This window comes from Leptopilina heterotoma, unplaced genomic scaffold (genome assembly GCF_015476425.1).
Source record: "Leptopilina heterotoma isolate Lh14 unplaced genomic scaffold, ASM1547642v1 Lhet_81, whole genome shotgun sequence".
In the NCBI taxonomy this organism is placed as follows: Eukaryota; Metazoa; Arthropoda; class Insecta; order Hymenoptera; family Figitidae; genus Leptopilina; species Leptopilina heterotoma.
In genome coordinates this window covers 4654463-4667355 of record NW_025111185.1, presented here as the reverse complement: position 1 = coordinate 4667355, position 12893 = coordinate 4654463, and the positions used below count along the sequence as shown (strand labels likewise).

At 27.8% G+C, this 12893-nt stretch overlaps 1 protein-coding gene across 3 annotated transcripts in view; it reads right to left on the bottom strand.

Moving 5' to 3' along the window:
• Positions 1 to 12893, bottom strand: part of LOC122511388 (partitioning defective 3 homolog B-like) — a 62430-nt gene that overhangs the window by 9910 nt on the left and 39627 nt on the right. Inside the window, exon 1 of one of the 3 annotated variants that reach the window (XM_043626593.1) lies at positions 240 to 647. The exons of the other annotated variants lie outside the window; for them this stretch is intronic. Within the exon in view, the coding sequence (XP_043482528.1) occupies positions 240 to 251 (12 nt within the window). The 5' untranslated portion in view covers positions 252 to 647. Of the gene's footprint in view, positions 1 to 239; positions 648 to 12893 lie in introns of those variants that run through there. 3 annotated transcript variants of the gene reach the window in all.

Sequence of the window (12893 nt, the reverse complement as noted above, 5' to 3'; positions counted from 1 at the left end):
TTCAAATCAGTAAAAATTTTCACTAATTCGTAGTAAATTTCCACTAATTCTTAGAAAAATTTTACTAATTTGTCAATTTTACTAAGTTTCAGTGGAAAATTACTAAGAATTAGTAGAAATTTCTATTAAGCCAAATTCAAAACAGTGCAGGACTTTTCACTAATGTAGATTCAGAGAGAAGCAAAAATAATTCTTTTGTAATAAAAAAATATTCCTAGTAGAATAAATTATACTCTTACTGGATTACACATAATGTGCGAGTTACTGTCAAGTCAATGTCCTGCTTGTGAGTCAAAAGCACTGATAAATAATAAACTAGTAATTTAAGAATAGAAGAATATTAACACTTATTTTTGAAGTACACAATTTTCAACAAATAATTTTCCCCATTTTTCCTAATTTCCGACTAGTAAAATTTTCGTCGCACTGGTAATTACGAATTGGAGAAAACAAGGAAAGATGAACAAAAAGAATTAAGCGAATAAAAGAAAAAAAGAAAAAAAGACGGAATGAAAAAAAAGTAAAAAAGCAGTTGACGGTAAGAAAGACGTCTTGGAACTGAAGAGACTTGGTTTGAAGCGTGACGTATTATACGGTTCTGTCTCACAGGATGTGCGTACACTGCCAGCAGGACTTCCTCCCCCTTAAATACAATACATGAATGATACAGAGCAATAACAATTATACAGTAAAAATGCATTTGAGTCATTAGGTTCTGGATGGGAATCGCCGTGGGCGCTTATGTGGATTTCGATTCCCATGGGTTTATAGTGCCTTCCTTAGGATTAAAGAGTTTGCAATAAGGCATGGATAAAAAGTGTCCGTGGTATTCGATATCGTTAAACCGGATTCAATGCGTAATGCGCACACATACACACATGACATGCGTCTGTAATTTATAAGTACATAGACTCTATGCGGAGTGATGTATGAAGCACGTGAGGTGCTTGTCGAACAGGCACTTTGAACATTTCAGTAGCTATACTGTCATTCGAAGAACTGGTCAGTGCTTTCGATTAATATAACAAAACTCTGGAAAAAGGGCGAAAGTTTCGTAATCCATAATCTTATAGGAACAGTGTGCAAAAAGTACTCTATACAACATTTACTGCATCAAAACTGTATCAAAACTGTTTTAAAATCGTATTAAAACTGTATCAAATCAAAAGTGTATTAAAACCAGAGCTGTTAAGAACATGATTCTTTTTTTAAATCAAAAACATCCGATTCTTCTGCTTTAAATCGAATTTTTTTTATTTAAACTGCGACCTTCAGACAATTTATTATAATAAAATTTTCTCTTAAAATTTGCAAGATTATAAAAGAAAAAGAAAGAATCTATTTATTATATCGTGACTTTCTTTCCATGTTGTGCAGAAAATTGAGAGAAATTTGATAATACAGTTACAGTTTGGATAAACGAGAATAGTGATGATGATATTTTTCAAGCAATCAACTGCAATTTCATACCTCGCGAGCATAGAATCGCGTGAAATGCACATACTAGCTCACCATATAAGCAAACCAATTTCAGTTTTCTGAATAATAATAATAATAATAATAATAATAATAATTTAAATGGAAAATACACGCACTTTAAACTATATATAGTGCAGTATAGTATAGATAAAACGATTCAGTTCCAAATTACAAAGAAGCTATTTTAAACTATGATTTCATAATCAAGTTTCCTAAAAACAGGTTTGAAATCAAAATTTCGAAGATCCGGATTTTCTATGATGTAGATTTTGGCAGTATAAATATATATTATATAGAAATTTTTATTGTATCTGTTTATTGTATTTTTTCTAGTATTAGTTTCTTTAATATAAACTATAAATGAGGTTTATATAAAAAACAAATTATTTATTTAAGTATCAAATTTCAACAAATTGATACCAAAAATGTGTATCAAATAAAAAATTAAGCTACATTTTTGGTATCATTTTGATCCAATTTATTATCAGTTTGACATTTTTAAAAGAACTGCATTTTATATTAATAGAAAAAAATAATATAAAAGCGTAGCTAAAAATAATTTCACACATGATTTGTATGTAGAAGTAAAAAAAATAAATGTAACAAAACTGCGAAAGTTATGCAAATAAACAACAAGTTCAAAGAACTTTTCTTGACTAACTCTATTGTGCGGTTTACAGTCGTGGGTGTTATTCCCGTCTTGTTTTAATGAACCGTTATTATTACTCAAATGTGAATTCAATGAGTAAAGTGGATAAATCAAGTATTTACATTTATAGGGAAAATAGTTATTTCCGATTAATATACATACCCATCTTGAGAAATATTAATTGTTACAAGCATAAATCATTACTTCACATCGAGAGAATTCAAACGGTCTCTGATGTTTTGTTTTACCTCATAAACAATAAATACGGTTTTTCATTTGCACAATATAAATTCTTACAAGTATTATAAAATCTATTCTATCCTATAAAAAAATTTAATTTTAAAAAATTCTTTCAACATAGCTTGAAAGAATAATTACATCCTAACAACATATAGAACAATTGCAAAAAAATTTAATTTTTCGTTGTTAAGTTTCATTTTTTAATTTTATTCAATTCAATTGAATACAATAAATAATTGAATGGAATCAAACGGAATAAAATTGGATCTATAATATTGTCTAAAATCGAAATGAAATTCGAAATATTTCATTATATAAAATCGAATAAACAAAAAGGAATTAAGTAATAATTATAAAATGTGGATGGAACTAAAATTATGTATAAAGAAGCTATGAAAATTAAATGATTGCACTCGTGTGGAAAAAGTATCAATGAAAGCAAAGCTTAAAATAGAGTAAAATGTCTGAGGACTGAGAGTCAAGGAAGAAAATAAAAGTGATTAAAAAGTCATCTGATACAGGAAGTTGAGAAACGAACAAGTAAAAATAGTAATAGGTGTAAAAGAAGACCTAAGAGTAATAACATAAAAGAGAAAGAAGAAAAAGTAATTAACGTGAGAAAATAGAAGAGACAGAAAAAGAATATACAAATAACGGATGTGATTATTTAAAATATGAATGTAAAGGAAAAAATTTAATTTTTATTCAGTAGAAGAAACATATATAAAGATGGAATAAAAAAAGGTATAAATGCACTGAAAAAAAATTTATTTGATTCAAATAATTCAAATTATTTGAAAAATATTTAATTGATTTAAATACTTTTTAGTTGGATCAAAAAAATATGTATTTGATTTAAATATCTGCAATTATTTGAATCATACTTATTTGAACCAAATAAATCGTACTTGATTCAAATAAATAGTTATAATTGAATTGAATAAATAAATTTATTTAATACAAATATTGAATTATTTGAAACTATCTTTCATTTATTTCACTCAAATACTTCGTTTATTTGATGCAAATAAAAATTATTTGACACAATAAATTTATTTTATTGATTCTAATAAGCGTAATTATTTGCTCCGAATAATTTATTATTCAAAGCTAATATAATATTTTATCAAGACAAATAAAAAAATATTTCAATCAATTAAATAATTATTTGAAACGAAAATAATGAATTATTTGAAACTGCTCTTTCATTTATTTTACTCAAATACTTCATTTATTTGATGCAAGTAAGAATTATTTGATTCAGTAAATTTATTTTATTGATTCTAATAGACTGAAATATTTAATCCGAATAATTCATTATTCAAAGCTAATATACATTTTATCAAGATAAATAAAAAAATATTTCAATCAATTAAATAATTATTTGAAACGAAAATAATGAGTTACTTGAAACTATTCATTCATTTATTTTACCCAAATATTTCGTTTATTTGATGCAAATAAAAATTATTTGACACAATAAATTTATTTTATTTATAATTATTACAAATAAATTTATATTATTACTATATAAATTTATTATTATTGACATAATAATTAATATTATTAAAAAATATATAAATAAAAATATTACAATAAGTTGATTTTTTAAAGAAATATTGAAATATATTCGTAAATATACATTGAATAAAGTATTGAAAATATAGCGGCAAAATTGTTCACTGCCTTGTAGTAATTCTACAAGTTTTATTTGAGCTAGTGACACTTGAGAGTATTTAAGATTTGAGAGTCCCATGCGAGCGTAGTATAGTGGTTAGCGTGCGTGACTTCGGTGCGTGAATATTCGGTTAGGCGTGGGTTCGTACCCCCCAAGCGTTAGGATTTTTCAAATGTGTATGTAATAAAAATTGCGTTTAAGTGTATAAAAAAATGTGAAAGTGAACTATCAATGAATTGTCATCAGTATTTATCTTTTGCAATTAGTTATTTTTTTTATTAATATTTGTTGATGTTGAAATTATCAATATTGAATGAAATAATTTTCATACTTGATTCAAATAATTATTTATTACATTAAAATATTCGATTTATTTGATTAAAATAATTTGAATTTGATTCAAATAATCATTTATTAGATTCAAATATTTTATTTATTTGATTTGAATTAGTTGTATTTGATTCAAATAAATAGTTATTTGATACAATTAAATAAAATATTTGGGTCAAATAAATATATATTTGAGTTGAATATATTTTGAATTTGATTCAAATAATCATTTATTAGATTCAAATATTCTATTTATTTGATTTGAATTAGTTGTATTTGATTCAAATAAACAATTATTTGGTGCGATAATATAAAATATTTAGTTCAAATATTTATGTATTTGGTTCAAATACACATTTATTGGATTACAACCAAATAAATAATTTATTTGAATCAAATAATTTTTATTTGATTCAAATAATTTTTTTTTTCAGTGTGGAAAATAATATAAAAAAACGGGGAAAAAATAATCCTAAACGGTTAAGGGGTTACATGGGTCAAAACGTCCAGACAATGTATGATTGTTTAATTATTTTTTTTTTCATAAAATAAATAAATTTTTTATTTGAGTGTTTTTATATCTTAAAGTACACTATTAAAAGAGTAACTTGTAAAAATTTCGTTAAAAAATATTTAAAATCAGGGCCGTACCCAATGGGAAATAGCCATTAGTCTACCATTGGTGCATTAATGGCCCAATATTGGGAGCCATTGGTTTTCTCTAGGTTTATTATTGGCTCCCAATAATGGACCACTAATGGTAAAATCCTGGGATGTCCACGCCGATGCCAATAATTGGCAACCATTATTGGCACAATATTGGTTGCCATTAAAAAACCAATAATAAAAAAAATTTTTTTTCATTAAATAATAAATTTATTTACTTAATAATTATTTTATTTATTATTATTATTATTTATTATTAAAAATATTAATTTTTTTAATTAATTATTTTATAGAAATGGTTATTATTTTTTATCACATCGAAATGTGAATAACCCTTTCGTTCAGAGTCTAAAAATTATTTACCTCACATCCATCAGTGGAAAGATAGGAGAGGACGGGCAGAATAAAATTCCACAAATATTCGTGGGAATGCTGCCTCCTTATATACTTTTCAAGTTTCATGTTAGTTGCGAGAGAGTTTGAAACAACACCTCCTACGGAGCGTTGAGCGAACTACATATAATGATGATAATTTCATGATAATTTCTGCAGCGTCGGTCGGTAAGTATATAGTTCGCTCAACGCTCCGTAGGAGGTGTTGTTTCAAACTCTCTCGCAACTAATATGAAACTTGAAAAGTATATAAGGAGGCAGCACACGGAGAGACCCACATTTGTAAAAATTACTAAAAATGGTTGCAATGACCGGAAATAAGGGGACTTTTAGCATAATGTACTACAGAATTAGATAAATTTACAAAAGAAATAGATAAATTTGCTACACTGAAATAGCAAGTTTTAATATTTTGTGTGAGAGTTGTAAATGTAGCGAAAATTGATTGTAGTTTTCTCTAATTTAATTAGACCAAATCTGACAAATGAAAACATTTTCCACTAAAACCTACTATCCACTGTAGTAATTTTTGGTGAGCAAGTGTGGCTAGCGAGTGCAGTCATATGGCGCCTGCATTTCTATTGGTTGCTAACTTCGTCAATCTCCGTAAATGAGCCGATGCCATCCGATCATTGACAGTGACTACGTTTCGCGTATGTAAAATAAATTTGGATATTATCTACAATAATTAAATATAAAGTGAAACGTAGGTCGTTCGTTATCTCAGAAATTGACCATTATAAATTAATAAATTTTGCATTTATTCCTGTCCCAAGAACTATGTCTTATAATAAGTTGTTAAAAGTAAACTGCTTTCTCGTAAGTGCCGTAAATTTTCATCATTCAATATATAAGGAAACAAAGATGTATGCTTTCAGTGAAATTCGTTGTCGTGCGTGCAGTTGTGTATTAGTGTATTAATTAACCGCGTCTATACATATAAGTGAAATAAACATGTGTGTGTCTTCAAATATTTATCCAACAAATATATAAGTGTGTGAGTGTGTGTGTCTGTGTATGTAAAAATCCTTCCAGTTTACCTCCATTAGTCAAGAATTGACGGAAAACCGGCGATAAAAATCCGTATTTTTTCTTTCACTCTTTCTTTCTGCATTTACAAACGACTATAGTAATTTTATGTACACAATACTTCTGAGTTTACTACAGTTGTTTGGAAGTATTGGACGAAATAGTAAGAAACTTTGCTAATTTGGTGAACATTTGTCGGATTATTGACTTACACGGAGAAAAATTTTCTGGTTATGATTACAATAGTCGAACAGTACTGCTCGGATATGTGACTACTTTTCGTAATGCCTAAAGTAGCTTCGTTGTAACAATTCTGTAAGTCGAACGTACTCATTAAAAATTTATTTGAAATAAATACGAACTAAATATGAGTTAGCACAAAGTCTATGTGACTGATTACAATAGTTTACGTTAAAAGGAAGTCTTGGATTCTATCCACATTTGCAGCAATCTAAGGGAATCAGTGATACAGTCTGTAGTAGTCTTTACAACAGGACTATTGTAAAATAAGGTGACCGCGGCTGCCTTGCCTTCTTATTTTACAATAGTTCTTCGTAAAGACTACTATTGCTATATTTCTTATTACAAATGACTGTTGTAAAGTTAAAAAAGAAAATTTTCAACTAAAATCAAATTTTTTTGTAATTCATGACTTGTAATCATGTATTGCACATTAATTTCACTCTTCCAAGACTACCCACTTCAAGATTAATTATATTATTAAACTAGACAATTTCACTAAACCCTAAGTACATAAATCTAACTTAAATACTAAACGCATAACATAATAACGATCGCTGTTTACACATATTTATACATGACTTGAACTTCCTTATATACTAACTGCTATGAAAGTTCACCACTTGCGAGAAAGACTTATACACTTTAAATGTAAAAAAATCACTTCGTTCTCAATAATTAATACAATTATTGTTCATTGTTAGTCTTTAATATTGTAAGGTCTATTTTTTATTACATTTCCATAGTGAAAATTTTTTTTTTTAACACACGCACCGAAGGTAAAAGATTTCTTGCCTGTATAAATTGTTATATAATTTACACAACTTACGTAAGTTACGTAAATAACAAAAGTAAGTTACATAAACAAGTAAGTTATGTAAGTTATGTAAAATATAAGTTACGTACATAATGTAAGTTACGTAAATAACGTAAGTTGCACTTACATAAATAACTTAAGTTACGTAATGGACGAATTATTGTAAATTGCACTAATTAGGTAACTTACGTACTTTACCCCGTGCAGAAATTAAAATGTGGGCCTGATAGGGTACTGGACAGTTTTCCCGATCTCTGGTGTGGCTCTGGGTAGAGAAACTGACCAGTGCCCGACTAGTGTGTGACGCTGTTCCCGACCAATGCCCTACTTAGGGGAAAAATGGTCAGGGCCTCGTCAGTTTTTCTTAAAATTGCCCTATTTTGTAAGGTTAATTTTATTCAAAAGAAATTACAATAAAATTACTATAATTAAAAATATTATTATATTTAGAAACATAATGAACATATTCATTATATTATATACAACATATTTATACATAACATAATGAGGTATTATAGTCATTTTGACTAATTTAAAAGTGAAAATGATAAAAATAATATAATTTCAAGAATAGAAAAACTTAAAAATTTTTGAAAAATATAATTTTTGGTTTTATGATTAATTTATTTTTCTTTTGGAGGTTGTCGCTCCTTTCTGCCTCCTTAATTTTATAATATTAATAAAGGTTGTAATTTTTGATTTCAAATGTATAAGTAATAATTAATATTTATGTAATAAATATTTTATTCAAATTTATTAATTATGTTTAAAAAATAGTTATTAAATATTGAAGGTGTTAAATTTAACAATCTCTCCGAATAATTTTCTCACTTTAAGCTAATATAATATAAAATAATTATTATTATTAAAATAATATAATATATATATATATACAAACCAAATAATAAATTCATCCTATAAATTAATAATTATTAAAATTCATTAAGTATAATTTATTAATAATTGTTTATTAATTATTATTTTTTAAATTCATATTTTTTATTTTTAAATAAGTGTATAATAATTAATTATTTAATAACTATTATTATTCGTTATTTATAATTTAGTTGTTATTATTAATAAATAAACTTTCTTATAATATTGTACTTAAAGAAAAAAAAATTATATGTATTTTCGTTTTTTAAATATATTACCATAATTATTTTATAAAGTGTTTTAAAAGAACACGCTTTTTTTAACTTAAATAACTGTTTTAAAAAAGTTAATTTAAAAAAATTAAATTTATTTACATGCTTTTAAAACGAGGAAAACTGTCGAGGCCCTGATCAGAGCCCTATTTCATATCTAGTGAACACCCCACTTAGGATTTTGGCAAGAAATTCTGGTCAAACCCACAAAATAAAAAAATTATTAAAACGATAGTATAATTACTCCCTTTAATTGTACACGGAGAAAAAGGAATAGTTGACACATCCAGATACATGGATATCACAGCCATATTATATTGAAAAATACGGGATATCCATAGTTAAGGTTGCTGCATCCATATTCTATGGCTGGCTGTATATTGTTGAAGCAACAAAAGATCTATGGTTGAGTGATCCATAGTAATGGGAATGGGAAACAAAAAATTGGAATCACTCAATTAATTAAATTCAATGTCACTTGAGATATTTTATACACATTTTTGTTAATTAATACACACCACTTATTGAATAACCGCATATTAACGAAATAAATTATTAACCGATGGGGGAGACACGAACCCTAGACCTAACGCATACTAAACACTAACGCTATCCACTACACTATACACGCAACTACAATATTTGAGCATATAATGTTCCTTATATACTATACACATATTTCATGAAAATGAATTTACATAAAAACTAATAGACAATAACGATAATAAATAATAAACAATTGTAACACTATTTATACACAATAAACTCACAACGTGATTATAGACGTGACAGGAAACCGACGCGACGGACAAATTGAGACGACCATTTTTAAATGGATGCCATGATAATGAATTGCGCGCAACATGTATCGAAATTTTGAACTAACTATGGATCTCCCAACCAAAGTTTATATAAATGAGGCAGCCATATGTGAAAATCCATAGCATAAATTGTAAGCCCAACCATGCCTATGGATGTCACATCCATATTTGATTCAACAATATAATATGGCTCCCTCATCCATTGAATATGGAATGTGCTTCCATTCTGAAAGTTGTCTCTTCCATTGAATTGGATAACACAACAATATTCTGCTCAACAATATTTTTATGGATATCTCTTCCAGACCTTTTCTTTCCGTGTATTCTTCAATTGTTCATTATTTTTTATCAAAAGTAATTTTAGAGATTTAATTTTTTACACTTTATTTAAACAAGGAAAACTGTCGAGGCCCTGACCAGAACCCTGTTTTAAATAGGGCAAAGTGGGGCATTTTCTGCACGGGACGCAAGTCATGAATTACAAAAAAATTTGATTTTAGTTGAAAATTTTCTTTTTTAACTTTACAACAGTCATTTGTAATCAGAAATATAGCAATAGTAGTCTTTACGAAGAACTATTGTAAAATAAGAAGGCAAGGCAGCCGCGGTCACCTTATTTTACAATAGTCCTGTTGTAAAGACTACTACAGACTGTATCACTGATTCCTTTAGACCGCTACAAATGTGAACAGTATCCAAGATTTTCTTTTAACGTAGACTATTGTAATTATAACAAGTCTCTGCGTGAATGCCTACAGTACCCTTTCTGAACCTGTACATTTAAACTATTAATGATTCCAAAAAATTTTCAACACGATTAATACAGTGTTTGGATTCATTAAAGTAACTATAGTAATCGCTCCTACTAAATTCTTAATAAATTACATAGTTTTCGTAATCATTACAAAAAGTGGTCACATATCCGAGCTGTAATATAGACTATTGTAATCATTACGAAAGAAATTTTCTCCGTGTAGTGTAGAAAATAGTAAAAAATACAAAAAGTCCCCTTATTTCCGGTGGTTGCAATGTAAAAATAGTAAATTCTAGTGTGATTTTATACAAAAATTAGTAACCTCGGTCTTTCCGTGTGGATAAGTATAGCTCGTGATTGAACGAAGGAATATTTTTTTGTTGATTAGAACCGATTTTACATGGTCTTAATGGTTCTAAAAATTTTAACTTTTGATAAAAAACACTGTCAAACATCCAAATTTCAATTTCTTTGAAAACCCTTCGTTCAATCACGAGATATATTCACCCACTAACAGAAAATGTTTTGTATTTTGATTTTAGATGAAGCAGTCAAAAGATATCTTGATCACCGCAAAAGCAATTTTTTTTAAAGGGGCCCAAAGAACTGTTGCTACGGGCCTGATTTTTAATATTTTTTATCAAACATTTATTATCTTTCTCCACGGAGAAAAATGGAAAAATGATTTATGCAGTCAGTGTAGTACTCCTTTATAGAATAATATGTGACAGGTACACACTATAGTATTAGAAGTTTCATAGCTGCGAACAGTTTGGGACTCAACACAAGTTATCCCATTCATCAGCTTAAACAAGACTGTTTATATAGTCTAAGAGGGAATAAGAGTATAAAAAATTGGAATGAGAAATTACTTTCTCATGTAATTGTTAAAAGAACGCGGCAGTGTACAAAACACAAGTCAATAATAGAAGCGAATATTGAACAAATAGTACTCAGTCCAGTTCTTTCGAAAAATGAACGCCGTGCACATAAAGTAGATACCTACTCGAAAACCACAAGTTATTCTCTCTCTCTCTCTCACACTAATGGTCGTTCACTTATCTTACCGTTTCACTTACTCTTACTACTCTCAACTATTATGCAGTGCAGTTAAGTTCATTAAATTATTAAATATTGCTGTGAGAATAATTAATTATACATTTCATTCAAGGTCAATTCACTATTTTGTACACGGAAAAAAAAGAATAATCAAATTTACCATGAGGAGTGTCAAACTTGAAAAAGGTTAGGAAAAAATTAATGTTTTTTATTTATTTATTATTAAATTCTAATAACCGCGTATCAAATTTAAACTAGTTGACAATATTATTTATTCAATATTATGAATATTGTTGACATCCATACTTACATTAATTACAAAGTAAAATCGACGCATATTCTAATTTATTTCATTGGTAAGGGATGTTTCTTAAATAGGAAATTTCCCCCATCGATTGCGTAGCCGAGAGGCTTAATGTAAAAGCGTGCGTTTTATAATTATGCGTATATTTAGTTGTATGGTTAGGTAGGTGTTCAATTCCGTATGATTGTAAGATTTTCCGATGCACTTGGTTGTTAATTGTAAGTATGAAGATGTGGGAAGAATAAAACTTGTGAATTAATGAATATGAATATATAAAAAGTGCATTTAACACATTTTTCTTTTTTTTAATGATTGGTTATTGTTTTTTTTTATATAAAATTGACGAAGTGAATACAAGGAAACACTCGTTTCGCGTCGCGTCGGCCATTTATTTTGACAGGTTCCGCGCCTGCGTTCCTTTATTTTGAAAATTTCGAAGTAGGGGACTGAGTCCAGTTTCTCTACTATGCACACTGCAGCGCGCCTTATAATCTTCGCCTGTGTTTCAATGCTCTTTACAGTGACATTTGGAACTAAGGCCCTCTATACACTATACGCAACACCCTAAGATGCTTGATGGAAATGAATTAATGTACTTTTACTGGACTGAGTCCAGTTTTTTCAATATTGACTCCCAGTTTTTTAAACTCTATTTTTCTCAGTGAAGATATGTCAAAAAATCGAACTCGAAAAATTTTGGTATTACAATTTACATAAATTCCTCATAGAGGAAGTAATATAAAAGAATATACTTATTTTATTCTGCATTTTTCTTTCATATTATATTAATATGAAAGACAAATGCAATGAAATATAAAAGAAAAATGTAGCTGAAATAGGGTAAGTGCACTGAAAAGAATGATATTGTCGATTTTGTCATACGAGTATGGTTAGGACGTATAGCTGAAACAGCAATACTGTATGGCTGTTCCATATCCACCAATATAATATGTGAGAATTGGCTACAGATACAACTATTTTCGAGTAGCGCAATAACTAGCACAAAGTTTTGTTGATAATTAATTATAAATATTATAACTTATAGGATTTAAGTGTTATATTATTAACTTCTAATAAGCTTTTATTTAATTTTCCAGCAGGAAATAATTAAAAAATTAACTTTTTTAATTTATAAATAAAAAATGTTTGACTAATTCGTAAGTTTTCATTAAAATGCTTGCACGAAGAAAATTTATTCCTGAAATTCTACTGAATTTAGTTCGGTAAAACTGGGATGAACTGTAAAAACAGTAATTTTTCAAGAACTGGACTGTAAAATAAATTGT